This window comes from Emys orbicularis, chromosome 6 (genome assembly GCF_028017835.1).
Source record: "Emys orbicularis isolate rEmyOrb1 chromosome 6, rEmyOrb1.hap1, whole genome shotgun sequence".
NCBI classification, from domain to species: domain Eukaryota; kingdom Metazoa; phylum Chordata; order Testudines; family Emydidae; genus Emys; species Emys orbicularis.
This window is the reverse complement of record NC_088688.1, coordinates 77958234-77979189: the sequence shown is the minus strand read 5'-3', so window position 1 is coordinate 77979189 and position 20956 is coordinate 77958234. Positions and strand designations below refer to the sequence as shown.

The 20956-nt window shown below is 44.7% G+C and overlaps 1 protein-coding gene across 2 annotated transcripts in view; it reads right to left on the bottom strand.

Annotated features, from left to right (window-relative positions):
* Window positions 1-20956, bottom strand: part of CSNK1G3 (casein kinase 1 gamma 3) — a 141765-nt gene that overhangs the window by 9351 nt on the left and 111458 nt on the right. For both annotated transcript variants that reach the window (XM_065406893.1, XM_065406894.1), the window contains 2 exons: window positions 6077-6183; window positions 5634-5657 (listed from right to left, as the gene is read on the bottom strand). In XM_065406893.1, coding sequence (XP_065262965.1) covers window positions 5634-5657; window positions 6077-6183 — 131 coding nt within the window. The remainder of the gene's footprint in view (window positions 1-5633; window positions 5658-6076; window positions 6184-20956) is intronic.

The window sequence follows — 20956 nt, the reverse complement described above, 5'->3', positions numbered from 1 at the left end:
GGGAGGTCCCAACTATGAAACTTAGGAATCGTCTGTGTCCATGAAATATGGATATGTGAAAGTAAGTGTCTTTCATGTCGAGGGCAGAGTACCAGTCTCCCGGATCCAGGGAAGGAATGGAGGAGGCCAGGGAGACCATGCGGATCTTCAACTTCTTGAGATACTTGTTGAGGCTCCTTAGGTTGAGGATGAGGCGTAGACTCCCCCCGCTTAGCCTTTGTGAGAAAAACATAGCAGGATTAAAATCCTTTCCCCCTCAAGTGCAGAGGGACTTCGTCCACGGCTCCCACCCGCAGAAGGCCCTGCATCTAGTGAGTGAGCAGATGCTCATGAGAAGGGTCCCTGAAGAGGAATGGGGAGGGCGGGAGGGGGCAATAGAAATAAACTAGAGGGTATCCCCCCTGCTGCTGTGCTGAGGACCCACTAATCCGATGTTATAGAGGCCCAGGCAGAGAGGAAGGAAGACAAGCAGTTGGAAAAAAGCAGGGGTGCTGAAAGTACCTCTGCCGCTTCCCGGGGTGGTAGGCAGGTCTCAAAGGGGGCTTGACAGATCAACGAGTCTGGCCACCGTCTGGAGGGGAGGAGCTGCCCCATGCTGGTCTTTGCTTTCCTCCAGCCCTCTCCTTCCTTTTATGGGACACAGAAGAATGCCCTCTCCCGGCTTTTCTTTGCTTTTTAGCTGGTACCAGGGATTGGGATTGGTGCCGGTCAGAGGCTGGTGCCAGCGGTGCACTCTGTACCAATGCTGCAGTGTTTGGAGCGGAGTCCGATCTAGCCAGCTCTAAGGCTGGTGTGACGGCCGACTCCCTAAGGGAGCGCTCTAATTAGAATGTCCTGCTCCTTTCTGGTTCGCAGCTTGAAACTTTTACAAATGCGACACTCGTCACTCACGTGGGTCTCCCCCAAACACCTAGGACAGCGATAGGGATCACTGACTGACATAGGTTTTCTGCAGCAGTCACAAGGCTTGAAGCCCATGGATCAGGGCATGCCCCGTCCCTAGGCTAAGTCCCATAGGGGACTAACTATTTCTAACTTATGAACTAAGGGAAATAATAAACTATACAAACTTTATAAGAACTACACATCTCCCCCGATATAACGCTGTCCTCGGGAGCCAAAAAATCTTACTGCGTTATAGGTGAAACCGCGTTATATCGAACTTGCTTTGATCCACCGGAGCGCGCAGCCCCGCCCCCCCGGAACGCTGCTTTACCGCGTTATATCCGAATTCGTGTTATATCAGGTCGCGTTATATCGGGGTAGAGGTGTATATACAAGAGATTCACGACTAGGCACAGTTGAGAAGGAAAGAATGCCGAGGCAAGGAGACGTTCCAGCACCGTCACTGGCGGTAAGAAGTAACTGAGGGAGGGGGAGCTGGTGGTGTCCCTTATACCAGCGCATACACACGCCACTCCAGAGGGAGCCAGAGCTGGTCCTCTACGGATACCACTGAGGGAAAAACTTCCGGCACCGGTGCATGTGGCAAGCACACACACCACAATGGAATGGAAATGAGCGATCACTCCAAGAAGTTTATATTTCAACATTTTAATTTGACCTGAATCAGAACAAAAGTTAAAAAATTGAAATGTTCACAGAATAAGATGTTGCAAAAAAATCTGATTTCAAAATGTTGGAACATTTTGACCAACATGGAACACTGCCATTTGAGAATCAAAATACTCAGTTTGTGCTTAGTTTGACTTTGAACTGTATTTGCCTGAGCTGCTGCAGTGGTTCACAGGAGTTGTAGTTTGGGGTCCTCATGTCCCCAATCTTCCCTATAAACCAGACTCCCTGGCCAGAATACATCTTCTCTGATGGTGCCAGGGTGGTTCAACCAGAGGACAGACTGTGCTGCATCATGGGATATGTAACCTAGTTGAGGAGCCCAACCCACAATGGACAAAGGAGACATGCAGCATCTGAAACAAACTCCCATAAAGCACTGCAACAGCTTAAGCAGATGCAATTCAGTGTTGAACTGAGCTAAAATGAAATGTTTTGATTTGGTTCCACAAATCGAAGTATTTCCATTCAAGACAACCTGAGCCAAAACAAAATATTTTTATTGTCACTTTTGCCAAAATTTTATTTTCCCTGCAGAAAATTTTGATTTTGTGGAAACTATTTTCCACAGAAAAAACACTGACAAAATCCCTGACTAGCTCTTAAAATTTGATTGTGTATTCTTTAGGACAGGAACCTGGTCTTAAAGCTATAAAACATCATGCAAACTTATGGCACTATAAAATAATTAAATAGCCACATACATAATAGAAAAAAAGTAATTTAAAATTAGAGTATTTCATTTTTCAAAATTAGGGTGAGTGTAAATACTGCGCTGATTTTAAATATATGACCAACACAATCACATTAGTTTTGTGATATCGAAGTGTATATTTGTACATTTTTAATATATGTATATTTTGTGTGCGCACACACACATATATATTACATACACACACAGAAAGCACAGTAAAAATACTGTTGGGCTGGCAATTATAAAGTGTTCCTTTGCTAGCAATCGGATGCTTACAGGAAAACAAGCTACCAGATTCAGAAGGTTAACCCTGAAACAGAAGTGGTTTATCTACATCTGGCTAAACTATTCTTGTGTCCATAAATCACTGGCAGCTAGCTGTGAGAGCAATTTTTCTGCAATCTAAAAAAATCCCTGAAACCGAAAATAAATTCTGTCTTGGCAGTAAACTGAGAGACTAATGATATTTTGGGCAAATACTAAATTCATGCTCCTGGAATATGGGAAAATATTACAAATGAAAATTTCTGGAAAGCTTTAACTTTGTTCATATTTTCAGAGGGAGAAAAGACTAGGCAAAGGAACAAAAAGTAATTAGTTTCTTGACAAAATACCAAGTTTCCTTAAAAAAGTTACCTATAATGTCTGTCCTTAGTCCAGATATGAAAAATATAGTTCTACTTACATTTTACATTGCTGTTTGAACATTAAGTAATCATCACAACACCCTATGAACTAAGTTTTATTTTATTTTTGTAGTTGATTAAGATTCTTGCAATATATAGTTATAAAGCACTTAATACCTGAAAGGATCCCTAATGCATACACCTAGTATATTATTGCTTGAAGCAGCTTTTTTTGCCTTTAATTACTAAGAAAACATAAAACCAGTTCTAAAAGGATGGTGAAGCAGAAGGTGTGGTTTAGATTCCATTGGCAATAAAATACTTGTCCTCTCTGGGAAAGTGAGATTCCCATGCATCAAAAAGATTAATAGGAGTCAGATGTAAAGAGACAGGTTAAGATTCACTTGTTTAGCATATGAGATGCAACAGCAAAAAAAAATGAGGCCAAAACATTCAAAGATAGGCACCTAAATAAGTGATTTTTTTCAGAGATGCTGAAGATAAATGCTATATAAATCAAAGGAAGCAGCAGTTTCTGAGCATCTCTTAAAACTGCCTGGACTTCATTTTTTTAGGTGCCTGAATATGGATTTAATTGTCTATCTCTAAGCTTCTACATTTGAAAATTTTGGCCTTATTCTTCATCATTTTTCCAGACATGAGCACCTGGCAACAGCTTTAGTATAAGTCAAGCCAAATCTACAAATCATCTAGTATGTAGACTATTGAGGCAAGTAGCATTTTGTAAATTACATAATGAACGTTAAGTAGCTGCCCTGAAAATCTGTAACATCAGAAATAATCTGAAGTTAGCTATGGTCTTTAAAAGTGCTTTGGTGAAACAAGGTCATAGCAGTGATTAAATACTACTACAGACCATTAAGAATAATATTCTAAGGCAGATTTATTTGTACAGTGAGTCATTTCAGCAGATACCATCAACATATACTGATGGACTTTCAAAAGAGATTTTTCCACTGCAAGTATAATCCAAGAAATGTTTTCAGTTGAGATTTATTGTAAAGCTTTACAAGTGGCCTACTTCCCCGTAATATCTCCCATCTTGATAACACTATTTGAATGAATGTTTTGGGTAGTCCTAACATCAAAGAAGAAATACATGTGAGTATAAACTCTTTGGGGAAGGGACTACTGTATCTCCTTCTAAGAGATCCTAACTCAATGGGGCCCCAGTGCAACTGTGTCTGACCTCTGGGCACTACTGTAATACTTCCATTGTCACTAGTAATAATGTACCAACACCTTCATGCATGAGTGTCTCCATCTGATGACCAGCTGGACACACCGTTGTGAAATCATGTTCTCCAAAGCAATACAAAAATGTCAATTAAAACCCCATATTTATTTTCTAATAATCAAGGAAAATCTGTTTTATTCTTTATTACAAATTGCACTATTCAAATAGGTGTATTTAATTCCCACATACTATACAGTAACTCCTCATTTAATGTCGTCCCACTTAACGTTGTTTCACTATTACGTCCCTGCCCAATTAGGGAACATGCTCGTTTAAAGTTGTGCAATGCTCCCTTATAACGTCATTTGGCTGCCTGCTTGTAAGATTCTGTGGAAGAGCAGCGACTTTACAAGGGAGCATTGCACAAGTTCTGCTTCTCCGCCTCCTCCCCCTCCCTCCCAGTGCTTCCCCCACCACCAAACAGCTGTTTGGCGGGGTTTAGGACTTTCTGGGAGGGAGGGGCAGGCACGGGGAAGCGCTGCATCTCCACTCCTCCCTCCCAGAAAGTCTTAGGACTTTGGGGAGGAGGGGAGGGATGCGGCGTGCTCCGGAGAGGAGGTGGAGTGGGGGTGGGAAGTGGTGGGCCTGGAGTGGAGCGGGGACAGGAAGGAGGCGGGCCTGGAGCATTCCCGGCAAAGTCCGAGTCTGTTCTTCTCCGGGGAAGCTGCCGCTGCTGCTGTAAAGGTGCTTCCTAGCGTCCTTGCCTGGGGCGGGCTGTGCCTGTGTGGGGTAAGCCCGGGGCACTTCCCAACAGTACTGTACAGTATATAATGCCTTTTGTCTGCCCCAAAAAAATTTCCTTGGAACCTGACCCCCCGCATTTACATTAAATCTTATGGGAAAATTGGATTAGTTTAACATTGTTTCACTTAAAGTTTCATTTTTCAGGAACAGAACTACAACGTTAAGTAAGGAGTTACTGTACATCAACAAATACTTTTCCTTTTCACTGTGATTTATGTACCCTGCAGTTAAGTTTTTGTAATTAGTTAGCAAGTTGTCATTACTAATAATTTAGTAAGTACTATGTTTAAAAAAAATATGCAAAGTTCAAACATCTTCTAGTATTTAGTGCCAGTTCAGATAAATTAGTTATTTTCTAGATATTAAATTGTTACCCGAATATGAAAACATCTGAAAACATCAATGTTTTTCCACAAAAACAGCATAGCAAATAATATATAAAAAAACATTGATATTGTACTGTCCTCTTAAAAGTATTAGAGAAAATACACACAGACTACACCACTTGAAACAAACAAGAGTTGAAGCAGGCAAAACAGCTCCTTAACATGCTGGTATTTCTTCCTGCCTCGAAGACAGGCTGTCTAATGGTACTATGTACTTCAAATCCTTTTGCATAGGTTTTCCAATTGTAATTGCCATTTTAAGGCCTTTTTTTCCCCCATAAAGTTTTAAGCCACGCAATGAGAACAAAGCCAATGGAGCTATTTTTGCCTGCCTACACTTTGGAACTCACCACATGTTCAACACTTTCTGGCAGCTATGCACAAAAAAATAAAGGAAAAAAGAGAATCAGAACACCATACACCATGCAAAAGTCTACAATTCTCACGAGAGATGTATTCAGTATAGTGATTTTAAAAGACAGTAAAATTTCTTACCAAGCTGTTAGCTAGCATGTCAAAATCAAGTATGGATTTCACTACTGTAAAGCGAACAATTTGTGTTATTTTAACTTTAACTAATGGAGTCAACCTTAAGGATAACCGATATTCTAATATTTAATCATTTGAAGCCCACATAATTAAAGCTCAAAAATATTGAAGTATTTTGCCACTTCCTAGTACAAGTGTGCAAGGTTCTTTTAATAAGTAACTAGGTAAATGAAATGCTGATTAGCTCAGTACTGGGGATCAAAACACTGGCTTTTAAACTTTAATAGATAAGAACAATACATACTTTGTTTCATCCATTACTTCTACTTCTGTAGGGGCTGTGATAGGAGCATTCGAACGGCCTGCAGTTGGGTCATCTGTGTTCAATTCTCCATTTGTTGAGCTTACAACCTGCAATTAACAAAAGTATTTTAAGTCATGCAAGTGCACATGTAGGATTCTGAAAATGCATAACATACTGAAAAATCCAGATTAGCATTATTAATATATTACCATTTTAGATGCTATCATGACCATCATTCTATTTACTAACTTTGCTCCATGCACTCACTCTCCTGCTGCTACAAGAAAAGCAATCTACAAGACTGACTCCTTAAAAATGGCAGACCGAGGCTTTGTCTACACTAGCACTTTTGTCAGCAAAACTTTTGTTGGTCGGGGTGTGGTAAAAACAAAGGGTATGTCTACACTACAAAATTAGGTCGAATTTATAGAAGCCGGTTTTATAGAAATCGGTTGTATGCAGCCGATTGTGTGTGTCCCCACATAAAATGCTCTAAGTGCATGAAGTCGGCGGACCGCGTCCACAGTACCGAGGCTAGCGTCGACTTCCGGCGCATTGCACTATGGGTAGCTATCCCACAGTTCCCGCAGTCTCCGGCGCCCATTGGAATTATGGGTTGAGATCGCAATGCCCGAATGATGCAAAACAGTGCCGCGGGGGGTTCTGGGTACATTGCGTCAGGCCCCTCCCCCTCCGTCACAGCAACGGCAGACAATAGATTCGCGCCTTTTTACCTGGGTTACCTGTGCAGACAACATACCACGGCAAGCATGGAGCCCGCTCAGCTCAGCTCACCGTCACCATATGTCATCCGGGTGCCGGCAGACTTGGGGCTACATTGCTACATAGCAGCAACCCCTTGCCTTTTGGCAGTAAATAGTATATTATGACTGGTATCCGTCATCATCATACTGCCAAGCGCCCAGTATTTGCTGCCAAGCACCCAGAAAATGCCGAGGGCTATCAGTCATGCTGCACCGTCGTCTTAAGATGTAAAAAATAGATTTGTTCTGTATTCATTTCCTTCCCCCCTCCCTCCGTCAAATCAACGGCCTGCTAAACCCAGGCTTAGGAGTTCAATCTCTGGGGGGGAGGGGGCATTCTGTGTGACAGTTGTTTGTATTTCTCCCTGATGCACAGCCACCTTTCTTGATTTTAATTCCCTGTACCTGTACGCCATGTCGTCACTCGCCCCTCCCTCCCTCTCTCCTTCCCCTGGTCCTTCAGATACTAGTTTCGCGCCTTTTTTCAGACCAGACGCCATAGCTAGCACTGGGATCATGGAGCCCGCTCAGATCACCCCGGCAATTATGAGCACGATGAACACCACGCGCATTGTCCTGGAGTACATGCAGAGCCAGGACATGCCAAAGCAAAACCAGGACCAGCCGAGGAGGAGGTGATTGCAGCGCGGCGACGAGAGTGATGAGGAAATGGACATGGACCTAGACCTCTCACAAGGCACAGGCCCCAGCAATGTGGAAATCATGGTGTTCCTGGGGCAGGTTCATGCCGTGGAACGCCGATTCTGGGCCCGGGAAACAAGCACAGACTGGTGGGACCGCATCGTGCTGCAGGTGTGGGACGATTCCCAGTGGCTGCAAAACTTTCGCATGCGTAAGGGCACTTTCATGGAACTTTGTGACTTGCTTTCCCCTGCCCTGAAGCGCCAGAATACCAGGATGAGAGCAGCCCTCACAGTTGAGAAGCGAGTGGCGATAGCCCTGTGGAAGCTTGCAACGCCAGACAGCTACCGGTCAGTCGGGAATCAATTTGGAGTGGGCAAATCTACTGTGGGGGCTGCTGTGATCCAAGTTGCCAGGGCAATGAGAGACCTGGTGATATCAAGGGTAGTGACTCTGGGAAACGTGCAGGACATAGTGGATGGCTTTGCTGCAATGGGATTCCCAAACTGTGGTGGGGCGATAGATGGAACCCATATCCCTATCTTGGCACCGGAGCACCAAGCCACCGAGTACATAAACCGCAAGGGGTACTTCTCAATGCTGCTGCAAGCCCTGGTGGATCACAAGGGACGTTTCACCGACATCAACGTGGGCTGGCCGGGAAGGGTACATGATGCTCGCGTCTTCAGGCACTCTGTTCTGTTTCGAAAGCTGGAGGAAGGGACTTTCTTCCCGGACCAGAAAATAACCGTTGGGGATGTTGAAATGCCTATCGTGATCCTTGGGGACCCAGCCTACCCCTTAATGCCATGGCTCATGAAGCCGTACACAGGCAGCCTGGACAGGAGTCAGGACCTGTTCAACTACAGGCTGAGCAAGTGCCGAATGGTGGTGGAATGTGCATTTGGGTGTTTAAAAGTGCGCTGGCGCAGCTTACTGACTCGCTCAGACCTTAGCAAAAAGAATATCCCCATTGTTATTGCTGCTTGCTGTGCGTTCCACAATATCTGTGAGAGTAAGGGGGAGACATTTATGGCGGGGTGGGAGGTAGAGGCAAATCGCCTGGCCGCTGATTACGCGCAGTCAGACACCAGGTCGGTTAGAGCAGCACAGCAGGGCGCGGTGCGCATCAGAGAAGCTTTGAAAACTAGTTTTGTGACTGGCCAGGCTACGGTGTGAAACTTCTGTTTGTTTCTCCTTGATGAAATCTCCGCCCCCCCACCCACCCGGTTAACTCTACTTCCCTGTAAACCAACCACCCCACCCTCCCCTACCCTCCCCCCTTCAAGCACCACTTGCAGAGGCAATAAAGTCATTGTTACTTCACATTCATGCATTCTTTATTAATTCATCACACAACTAGGGGGATAATTGCAAAGGTAGCCCGGGATGGGTGGGGGAGGAGGGAAGGAAAAGGACACATTGCAGTTTAAAACTTTAAAACTTATTGCTCGGGAAATCATCTAGGGTGGAGTGACTGGGTGGCCGGAGGCCCCCCCACCGTGTTCTTGGGCGTCTGGGTGAGGAGGCAATGGGACTTGGGGAGGAGGGCTGTTGGTTACACAGGGGCTGTAGCGGCGGTCTCTGCTCCTGCTGCCTTTCCTGCAGCTCAACCATACGCTGGAGCATACCAGTTTGATGCTCCAGCAGCCGGAGCATCGACTCTTGCCTTCTGTCTGCAAGCTGACGCCACCTCTCTTCAGCCCGCGATTCAGCACGCAACTTCTCCTCTTCAGCCCGCGATTCAGCACGCCACCTCTCCTCTCGCTCATATTGGGCTTTTCTAAAATCAGTAATTGACTGCCTCCATGCATTCTGCTGTGCTCTGTCAGCGTGGGAGGCAGTCTGTAGTTCAGTAAACATTTCATCACGCATCCTTCGCTTCCGCTTTCGAATATTCACTAGCCTCTGTGAAGGAGAAACATTTGCAGCTGGTGGAGGAGAAGGGAGAGGTGGTTAAAAAAAGATACATTTTAGAGAACAATGGGTACACTCTTTCACGTTAGATTTTGCTGTTCACATCACACAGCACATGTGCTTTCGTTACAAGGTCGCATTTTCCCTCTTATATTGAGAGCCTGCAGGTTTGGTGTGAGAGATCACTCACGCAGTGCCAGGCCACAGATTTCAGGTTGCAGGCAGCCATGGTAAGACACAGTCTTTTGGCTTTTTTAACATTGTTAACATGTGGGGATGGTTTAAAACAGTACTGCTCTCATTAACCATACCAAGCACCCGTTGGGTTGGCCATTTAAAATGGGTTTGCAATGTAAAAGGAGGGGCTGCGGTTTCAGGGTTAACATGCAGCACAAACCCAACTAACTCCCCTCCCCCACACACCCAATTCTCTGGGATGGTCACTTCACCCCTCCCCCCCCACCGCGTGGTTAACAGCGGGGAATATTTCTGTTCAGCAGAGCAGGAAGGGGCACCTCTGAATGTCCCCTTAATAAAATCGCCCCATTTCAACCAGGTGACCGTGAATGATATCACTCTCCTGAGGATAACAAAGAGCGATAAGGAATGGATGTTATCTGCATGCCAGCAAACACCGGGACCATACGCTGCCATGCTTTGTTATGCAATGATTCCAGAATACGTGCTACTGGCCTGGCGTGGTAAAGTGTCCTACCATGGCGGACGGGATAAGGCAGCCCTCCCCAGAAACCTTTTGCAAAGGCTTTGGGAGTACATGAAGGAGAGCTTTCTGGAGATGTCCCTGGAGGATTTCCGCTCCATCCCCATACACGTTAACAGACTTTTCCAGTAGCTGTACTGGCCGCGATTGCCAGGGCAAATTAATCATTAATCATTAAACACGCTTGCTTTTAAACCATGTGTAATATTTACAAAGGTACACTCACCAGAGGTCCCCTGTGTGCCCACAGGGTCTTGGGTGAGTTCGGGGGTTACTGGTTCCAGGTCCAGGGTGATAAACATATCCTGGCTGTTGGGGAAACCGGTTTCTCCGCTTCCTTGCTGCTGTGAGCTATCTATATTATCTCCATCCTCATCTTCCTCGTCCCCCGAACCCGCTTCCCTGTGTGTTTCTCCAGTGAGGGACTCATAGCACACGGTTGGGGTAGTGGTGGCTGCACCCCCTAGAATGGCATGCAGCTCCGCGTAGAAGCGGCATGTTTGCGGCTCAGCCCCGGACCTTCCGTTTGCTTCTCTGGCTTTGTGGTAGGCTTGCCTTAGCTCCTTAATTTTCACGCGGCACTGCTGTGCGTCCCTGTTATGGCCTCTGTCCTTCATGGCCTTGGAGACCTTTTCTAATATTTTGCCATTTCGTTTACTGCTTCGGAGTTCGGCCAGCACAGATTCATCTCCCCATATGGCGAGCAGATCCCGTACCTCCCGTTCGGTCCAGGCTGGAGCTCTTTTGCGATCCTGGGACTCCATCACGGTTACCTGTGCTGATGAGCTCTGCGTGGTCACCTGTGCTCTCCACGCTGAGCAAACAGGAAATGAAATTCAAACGTTCGCGGGGCTTTTCCTGTCTACCTGGCCAGTGCATCTGAGTTGAGAGTGCTGTCCAGAGCGGTCACAATGAAGCACTGTGGGATAGCTCCCGGAGGCCAATAACGTCGAATTCCGTCCACACTAACCCAATTCCGACCCCCTAAGGCCGATTTTATCGCTAATCCCCTCGTCGGAGGTGGTGTAAAGAAACCGGTTTAAAGGGCCCTTTAAGTCGAAAGAAAGGGCTTCGTCGTGTGAACGTGTCCAGGCTAAATTCGAATTAACGCGGCTAAAGTCGACCTAAACTCGTAGTGTAGACCAGGCCAAACCCTTGACCAACATAAGTTTCACCGACAAAAGCACTATTGTGGATAGCACTATGTCAGCGGGAGAGTGGTAAAGTCTGTAGTGTAGACATAGCCTAAGTGCAGCACCACAGTATTTAGGACTGATAGCCCCAGATCTCAGCTTTCTTTGATACAATCACTAAGACAAAGCAAGAACATGACGATATTAAGGAAGAAACTGTTCTGGCCATTTGGCAAGAGCAGCAGGTGAGAAAATAGGGAGCCAAGGCTCTGTTGATTTCCCACTACCTAGCAGTATATTTAGAAGCTGTAGAGGAGGCAGCCAGGGCATCTGCCAATCTTCATATGACTTCAGAAGCTTCCTGGAATGTCACCTTCACTATTGGCCAGCTGATCTCCAGGACTCCAGGTCAGAGAAGGCAAGATTGCACTGGCAATACTGTGGCTGTCCCCTCCTGATTAGTGGTCACTGTTGTTACAAAGCTTGCAGGCCTCTCTAATGGTTCCTGGTTGACCCAAGAGCAGGCACTTTGCAGGAGTCAAGCCTGTTTTCTGCCTGATGTATGATACTGCCTGATACCAAGAGACTCAGTGCAGTCCTACCCTAGCTCTGCCGTCTACAGGGTCTCTCTGAGTTGCTTAGCCGCCCCCCACCCTTGTCCCAGATGGAACCAGATGGGTCATTCTGCAAAAAGCACTCACCGGGGTGGAAAGACTGTTGGCTGCAAGGCCCAAAGTGTTTGCTCTAAGTTCCCCTGGAGCATTAACTGCCATCCATTAAATAGGTATGCTCTTACCTTCTACACCCATCTTCTCCCAAACTCCTTCCCAACTTCCCAGACCATCCTGGCTTTCAGGATCCCTGGCTTGGTTTTTAGCCAACTATCATCTACAACTATTATCACTTCCCTAGCGACCAACAGGGCAAATGAGGCCATTCCAGAGCCTTCTCCCTGATTTTATTTTGGGCAGTTTGCCAGGCAGTTGGCTGACTGAGGGTAGATGAAGACAGAGTGCACATCAGATCAGGGGACCCCACCCTGTAAGGCAAAGGGCAGGTCTACTAGCCGAGGGCAGAAAAGCTGTATCTGCATGATGATACAATTCCAGTTGGGATAATATGGTGGAGGAGCCTGTAGGACACAGAGGTGAAACTTAGCATGCAGTCAGTGCCCAGAACAGCAGGTAGGATGAAACTAGATGGGACAGATAGGGATCACCAGCCAAGTCAATATTATGGTTCGGGAATAGGAAGATGGCCCAAGAGCTTATACTTCAGAAGATTCTTAACCTCTTGTGATTAAGGGTTATATAGGGAGACAAGCCAGGTGGAAAATCACCCCTGTTGTGCCATTTACTGGATTACTCTCACAAGTTGTATTACTGTAGCTACTGTGGAATTATCGGCAGAGCTGGTAGCACTACTTGCTAAGGTGGCCCCACGCTTCCTACTATAAAACCCTGTTTTTAATTGCTTATAACTTTGCCAATCTTTAACCATCTGGGTTGAAATTTTCTATGCAAGGTGTCTGCTTAAGGCTGATTTTTTAAAAATGTTTCAGCTAAAATGGGTCAACCATTTCCAAGAATGAGATTAGGGGAAAAAATACATTGGTTTTGCCAATGTTAAAAAAAAAAAAAAGACCTTTTCTTTGAGAAACTCTAGCACGCCCATGTTTTGGAACAGGGATCTGAAATTTCCCCAGGCAACGATCTTTGTGGATGAGATGTATATTTTGCATCCTCATAAAAATCCATTCAATTTTGGACAAGCTACAAGCCCCGAAAAATCTCAGATGCATGTGCTCAGCAGAGCCTTGCTACAATATAGCTAAATTATGAAAAGATTCCATCTGCTCTGAGCATGCTCTGGTCCAGGGTTGCAGGGGATGAGAAGGACTTTCCTTGCAATGGCTGCTCCCAGGTGCTGCAGGCTAGGGTGAGGCCAGGCATGGCAAGTGAGAATAGGGAGACTCTCTCCTGTATACTCAATGTTTGCTCCGCTGCACCCAGGAAGCACTGAGAAGGAAGTCACCTGACTTGAATGCAGAAAGACCAAGAGCCTGATATGGGAAGAGGGTGGAACAGATTGGGACATGGAGCCTGGGGGCAAGATGGAGGGTATAGGCTGGGTCTGGAGTCTGGCTGAAAGGGAGAGAAACCGGGACTGGGTAAAATGGAGATAATACTTCCCTACCTCACAAGGGTGTTGTGAAGGTAAATACATTTCACACACAATATTGAGGAGGGCCAGTAGACATACTGTGAGACAGCAAGACAAATCAAACGAGTAGCTGGGATGGGGGGACTAAAATTGGTTGAGGACCACTACTAAGGAGACTAAGAGCCAGCTGGGGGTAAACAGGGTGGGATGACTGAAAGCTTGTAGGGGAAGACTGAGTGGATGATGAAATGGTGGGGGGACTTGTACTAGCTAGGCAAGGAGACATGGGGATAAGGAGCCTGGGGAACCATCACTAATATAAGAAGGGCATATGGTAGCAGCACATTTCTACATTTCAGGTAATCAGCGGAACTGAATAATGTATGGCCAGTTCTTCAAATACATAAATGGGCAGTACATTCTGGCTATGGGTGAGCAGGCACTCTCACATTCCAACTTTCACGCTGTGGCCTTTCCCTTTTCTCTTGCAGAAAACCTTAGACCCCAACTCTGTAGCTCTATCAGCTTTAGAAATAGGAAGGATTTAGCTAGGAATCGTCGCTCCACATGGGACAAAAGGTTCCTCATCACTTGGGAATCCTACAGGCCCATGCGCTCATCTTGTCATCCTCTAGACCAATGGTTTTTGATATTTTCTACACTCTGACTTCATACTACAAGAAAAAAGAATTGCAGAACCTCCTTCCCATATGGCCATAAAGAATGAAAGGTAGGCGTGACAACCAAGGTTGACAACTCATTCTGAAGAACCCTTAATGCTGATGGAGCTCCTACTAACATATCTATCCCTTCTACCCTGGAACCAACATATCAGTTGTCACTGCCAGGTACTTGAAAGCAGTTGTCTGGGTGGCTGGCAAGTAGTACTCAGTTTGCTTCCAGTTGTACATCCAACTCTTCAGTAGACTATGCACTCACATCTTTAGCCTTCCTTCCTAGTATTTTCCTGGAGTGGGATTCAGCTGACTTGTGATTTGGTCACCTGGGGAAGATGATAGGGTTATGTATGGGGATTAGCTCATGCCACTCTTTGACAACATGTAATAGAAACACATATGGCTTGCATGTCATCAACCAACTTCGGGGAAATTATGTGATTTCAGAAACTGATGTAGACTTGTTGGATAACAATGCAGTGTAAGAATTTTACCAAATGTTCCTAAGGCCAGCCAGATTTAGTCTGAACTCTACTGCATGAGCACCCACATAGCTCTTGCACCTTTCCCTACAGACTACAGATATGGAAAGACAGCAATCAAAGCAAGAACATGAACAAATCTGAAGAATTAATTACTTAAAAATTTTACTCCTGGGGGAATTCTACGCCAAAAAAAATAAAAATTCTGCGCACAATATTTTAAAATTTTGCAAAATTCTGCATATTTTATTTGTCAAAGTAACACAATATAATCACAACAGTTTTAATTATTTTTGGTCATTTATTTCAAAATACCTGTCAGCAAGTATGTCTGTAACAATACAGACAACAAAAAAGATTCAGGAAATGTTTTTTGACAAATAGATTCCTTACTAGGCATATTAATACAGAACTCTGAGTAACAATTCATTTAAGCTACAATACAGAACCATATTTCCCGCACCCCTCAGAAGCAGTGCAAAGGGTTGGGGGATTCAGGGGTAATGGAGAAGCTGATGGAGAGGGAAGTAAATTGCTGGGAAGGAGCCTGGGTGTGAACTTGGAGGGTTGTTGGCTATGGGTGGGAAAAGTATGGAACAGGTTTTTTGGGGGGGGCGGGAAGGAATTATTAGGGAGCTTCCCCCATGAAGACCCTAGCTGACCCCTAGCCTCTCCCATTCAGTCAGGCACATCTGCCCCCGTCCCCATGTGGCCCTGCACCCCTTCCCCCTGTCCCTATGTGACTCTGTGTACTTGAAGTCCCTATGTGACTATGTCCCTATGTGACCCCCTCTGCCACCCCCATGTGTCTCTGTGTCCCCACCCAGCCACTCCCGTCCCTATAATCCTTCCCCCTGTCCCCATGTGTCTGTGCCACCACTCATCCACCCCGTCCCGATGTTTCCCTGTAATTCCTCTCCATGTGTCTCTGTGCCCCCCTCAGCCCCTATGTAGCTCTGCACCTCCTCCCCCATCACCATGTGGCCTCCGCCCCCCCCCCCAGGGCCCTGTGACTCCACTCCCAATTCAGCCCCTGCCCCAGTCTGTCCTCCTCCATTAGCCCTTATGAGCCCCTGTCTGACACCAGCACCCCACGCTGTCTGTCTCCCCATAGCCTGTCTCCTGAGCTGGGCCTGACAGGCGCTGCGAAGAAGGCAGGCTCTTTCTCTTCCCTAGATGGTTGGGAGCTGCTGCTGTGTTCTATCGGCACAGCACTCTCTGGTGGGCAAACGGTGGAATTGCAGCAACAATTTGGCAGCTTTTTTCGGTGCAAAACATTAAAAATATGCGTGACTCATTAATTATGCACACACGCAGTAGTGCAGAATCCCCCCGGAGTACTATTTCCACAGTACCTATTGCCATGGCATATGGGCTCCTGACAACAAACATCCCATGTAGATGACTAGAGGGTGAAGGAGAATATTACGACTTTTCCTCAGTAGGGCAATTCCTGTACTTTTTCATTCAGTTTTTCCTCATTCACTCATCAATATCTTATACGGAAATGTTGTAATTCGTTAGCTTTAACTGTATACTGTGTTGGCCAAGAATGTAGCTGTCTCAGAAGTGGGGTACAATTTTGAAAAAGGGAGATTTTGGTCTCACTTAGTCAAATGACTTTCTCCAAAGAAAGCTATCAGTCTAGAATCTGGGCTGCTGTTCCTCATCACCTTGTTATGGTTTGCTCCACTCCTACTTAGTTGCCTAACAGACCACTCTCCTACAAGCAGCCTCTGAGCCTCAGTCAAAGCTTCTTGAGCTTGGAACACTAACTCAAAAACCTGAGAACTCTGAAATTAGCCACTGTATAAAACTTCAGGTATATGATAGGAAGAGATAGTAGTAATACTTGAAGTTGTTTAACATTTTTCATTATAACTAGTTGCTTACAACTTTGTCAAATTTTTAACCATTTGGGACAAAAATTCCCATGCCTGGGAATATAAGGCTTTTTTTTTTTTTTTTTTTTTTTTTTTTTAAAGTTTAAGCAAAAGTGGTTCAGCCATTTACAAGAATGAGGTTATTTTCCCAATGTAAAAACAAACAAACAAACAAACCAAAAAAAATAAAAACCTTACAACCATATAATTGAGACACTCTAGCACCTCCATACTTAGTAGCAGGAATTTGAAATTTGGCAAGGGAGCCACTTGTTGTCTTTGTGAAAATCCACCCACATTCGGTTTAATAAGCCTCTGAAAACTAAAGTTTTCACAGACTCAGTACAGGACTGTTAGAGTTTGGCAGAAAAATTCTCCTAAGATTCCATCTGCAATGTGGAGCAGAGGGAAACCTTCCCATAGTTGGGACTCTCCTTCCAGATGATGTTGGGGTATCCTCTCGCACTGAGGTTACCTCTCCGGGGGAGGGAACTCCAGTCATTAGGAAAAGGCAGGTGTTAGTAATGGGAGATTCGATCATTAGAAACATAGATAGCTGGGTTCGTGATGACCAGGAGAACCGTATGGTGACCAACCTGCCTGCCTGGTGCGAAGGTTGCGGATCTCTCGAGGCATCTAGATAGACTTATGTGTAGCGCTGGGGCGGAGCCGGTGGTCGTGGTATATGTAGGTACCAATGACATAGGGAAGGGTAGGAGAGACGTCCTGGAGGCCAAATTTAGGCTGCTAGGAAAGAGACTGAAATCCAGGACCTTTATGGTGGCATTCTCAGAAATGCTCCCAGTTCCACACGCAGGGCCAGGTAGGCAGGCAGAGCTTCAGAGTCTCAATGCATGGATGAGACGATGGTGTAGGGAGAAGGGGTTTAGATTTATTAGGAACTGGGGAAACTTTTGGGATGGGGGAGCCTATACAGGAAGAATGGGCTCCACCTAAACCAAAGTGGATCCAGACTGCTGGCACTAAACATTAAAAAGGTTGCAGAGCAGTTTTTAAACTAAGAGATGGGGAAAGCCGATTGCTGCAGAGGAGCACGTGGATCAGACAGAGACTTCTCTTAGAGGAGAGTCTATTGATAGAGATTCTCTAGGTTTTAGTCAGGAGCAGAGGATGGAGGAGGATAATGTAAGGGCCAGATCAGACGAGAAACATTCACATAAAAAAGAATCTGACATCAGAAAAGGGCAGACAAATAAACAGTGACAAGTTTTTAAAGTACTTGTACACAAATGCTAGAAGTCTAAATAATAAGATGAGTGAACTAGAGTGCCTTGTGCTAAAGGAGGATATTGATATAATTGGCATCACAGAAACCTGGTGGAGTGAGGACAATCAATGGGACACAATAATTCCGGGGTACAAAATATAGCGGAAGGACAGAACAGGTTGTGTGTGTGGTGGGGGGGGAAGCAATGGCACTATTTGTGAAAGATAATGTAGAATCAAATGAAGTAAAAATCTTAAATTAATCCACATGTTCCATAGAATCTCTACGGGTAGTAATTCCATGCTCTAATAGGAATATAACAGTAGGGATCTATTATCGACCACCTGACCAGGACAGGTGAAATGCTAAGGGAGATTAGAGAGGCTATCAAAATAAAGAACTCAATAATAGTGGGGGATTTCTATTATCCCCATATTAACTGGGTACACGTCACCTCAGGACGAATTGCAGAGACAAAATTTCTCGATACTTTAAATGACTGCTTCTTGGAGCAGCTGGTACAGAAACCCACAAGGGGAGAGGCAATTCTCGATTTAGTCCTGAGTGAAGTTTAGGATCTGGCCCAAGAGGTAACTATAACAGGACCGCTTGGAAATAGTGACCATAATATAATAACATTTAATATTCCTGTGGTGGGAAGAACACCTCAGCAGCCCAACACTAGGGCATTTAATTTCAGAAAGGGGAACTATGCGAAAATGAGGTTAGTTAAACAGAAATTAAAATGAGGTTAGTTAAACAGTGACTAGAGTGAAATCCCTGCAAGCTGCATGGACACTTTTCAAAGACACCACAATAGAGGCCCAACTTAAATGTATACCACAAATTAAAAAAACAAACACAGTAAAAGAACTAAAAAAGAGCCACCGTGGCTTAACAACCACGTAAAAGAAGCAGTGAGAGATAAAAAGGCATCTTTTAAAAAGTGGAAGTCAAATCCTAGTGAGGTAAATAGAAAGGAGCATAAACACTGCCAAATTAAGTGTAAAAATGTAATAAGAAGAGTCAAAAAGGAGTTTGAAGAACAGCTAGCCAAAAACTCAAAAGGTAATAACAATTATTTTGTAAAGTACATCAGAAGCAGGAAGCCTGCTAAACAACCAGTGGGGCCCCTGGACGATCGAGATACAAAAGGAGCACTTAACGACGATACAGTCATTGCGGAGAAACTACATGAATTCTTTGCTTCAGTCTTCACGGCTGAGGATGTTAGGGAGATTCCCAAACCTGAGCCGTCCTTTGTAGGTGACAAATCTGAGGAATTGTCACAGATTGAAGTGTCATTAGAGGAGGTTTTGGAATTAAGTCATAAACTTAACAGTAACAAGTCACCGGGACCAGATGGCATTCACCCAAGAGTTCTGAAAGAACTCAAATGTGAAATTGCAGCACTATTAACTATGGTTTGTAACCTGTCCTTTAAATCAGCTTCTGTACCCAGTGATTGGAAGATAGCTAATATAACGCCAATACTTAAAAAGGGCTTTAGAGGTGATCCCGGCAATTCCAGACTGATACGTCTAACGCAGGGGTTCTCAAACTGGGGGTCAGGACCCCTCAGGGGGTCACGAGGTTATTACATGGGGGGTCGCAAGCTGTCAGTCTCCACCCCAAACCCCGCTTTGCCTCCAGCATTTATAATGGTGTTAAATATATTAAAAAGTGTTTTTAATTTATGGGGCGGGGGTCGCACTCAGAGGTTTGCTATGTGAAAGGGGTCACCAGCACAAAAGTTTGAGAACCACTGGTCTAACATCAGTACCGGGCAAATTTGTTAAAACAATAATAAAGAATAAAATTGTCAGACACATAGAAGAACATAAATTGTTGGGCAAAAGTCAACATGGTTTCTGCAAAGGGAAATCATGTCTTACTAATCTATTAGAGTTCTTTGAAGGAGTCAACAAACATGTGGACAAGGGGGTCCAGTGGACATAGTGTACTTAGATTTCCAGAAAGCCTTTGACAAGGTCCCTCACCAAAGGCTCTTACGTAAATTAAGTTCTCATGGGATAAGAGGGAAGATCCTTTCATGGATTGAGAACTGGTTAAAAGACAGGAAACAAAGGGTAGGAATAAATGGTCAGTTTTCAGAATGGAGAGATAAATAGATCTGTACTGGGACCAGTGCTGTTCAACATGTTCACAAATGATCTGGAAAAAGGGGTAAACAGTGAAGTGGCAAAGTTTGCAGATGATACAAAATTACTCAAGATAGTTAAGTCCAAAGCAGACTGTGAAGAGTTACAGAGTACTGTATTAGACAACAAAATGGCAGATGAAATTCAATGTTAATAAATGCAAAGTAATGCACATTGGAAAACATAATCCCAGCTATACGTACAAAACGATGGGGTCTAAATTAACTGTTACCACTCAGAAAAAGAGACCTTGGAGCCTTTGTGGCTAGTTCTCTCAAAACAACAGCAGTCAAAAAAAGCTAACAATGTTAGGAACCATTGGGAAAGGGATAGATAATAAGACAGAAAATATCCTAATGCCACTATATAAATTCAGGGTATGACCACACCTGGAATACTGCACACAGTTCTGGTCACCCCATCTCAGAAAAGATATTAGAAATGGAAAAGGTACAGAGAAGGGCAACAAAATAGGTATATAGAACAGCTTCCATATGAGGAGAGTTTAAAAGACGGGGACTATTCAGTTTGGGAAAAAAAGATTACTAAGGGGGGGGATATTATATAGGTCTACAAAATCATGGTGTGGAGAAAGTGAAGTGTTATTTACCCCCTTCACATAACACAAGAACCAGGGGGCCACACAATGAAAGTAATAACAAACAAAAAGAACTACTTCACACAAGCACAGTCAACCTGTGAAACTCATTGCCAGGAGATGATGTGAAGGCCAAAACTACAACTGGATTCAAAAAAAGAATTAAATAAGTTCATGAAGGACAGGTTCATCAATTGCTATTAGTCAAGATGGTCAGGGATGCAACTCCATGCGCTGGGTGTTTGTAGGCCTCTAACTGCCAGATGCTGGGACAACAGGGGATGGATCACTTGATTATTGCCTATTCTGTTCATTCCCTTTAAAGCATCAGGCACTAGCCACTGTCGGGAGACAGGATACTGGGTTAGATGGACCATTGGTATGACGCAGTATGGCCATTCTTATGTTCTTGCATGTAATGAAATTCCAGCAGTAAGAAGCAGGTCTTTTGGCTAACTGGACACAATAGTGAATGATGAACAAAAAAATCATGAACAGCTTAATAAGATC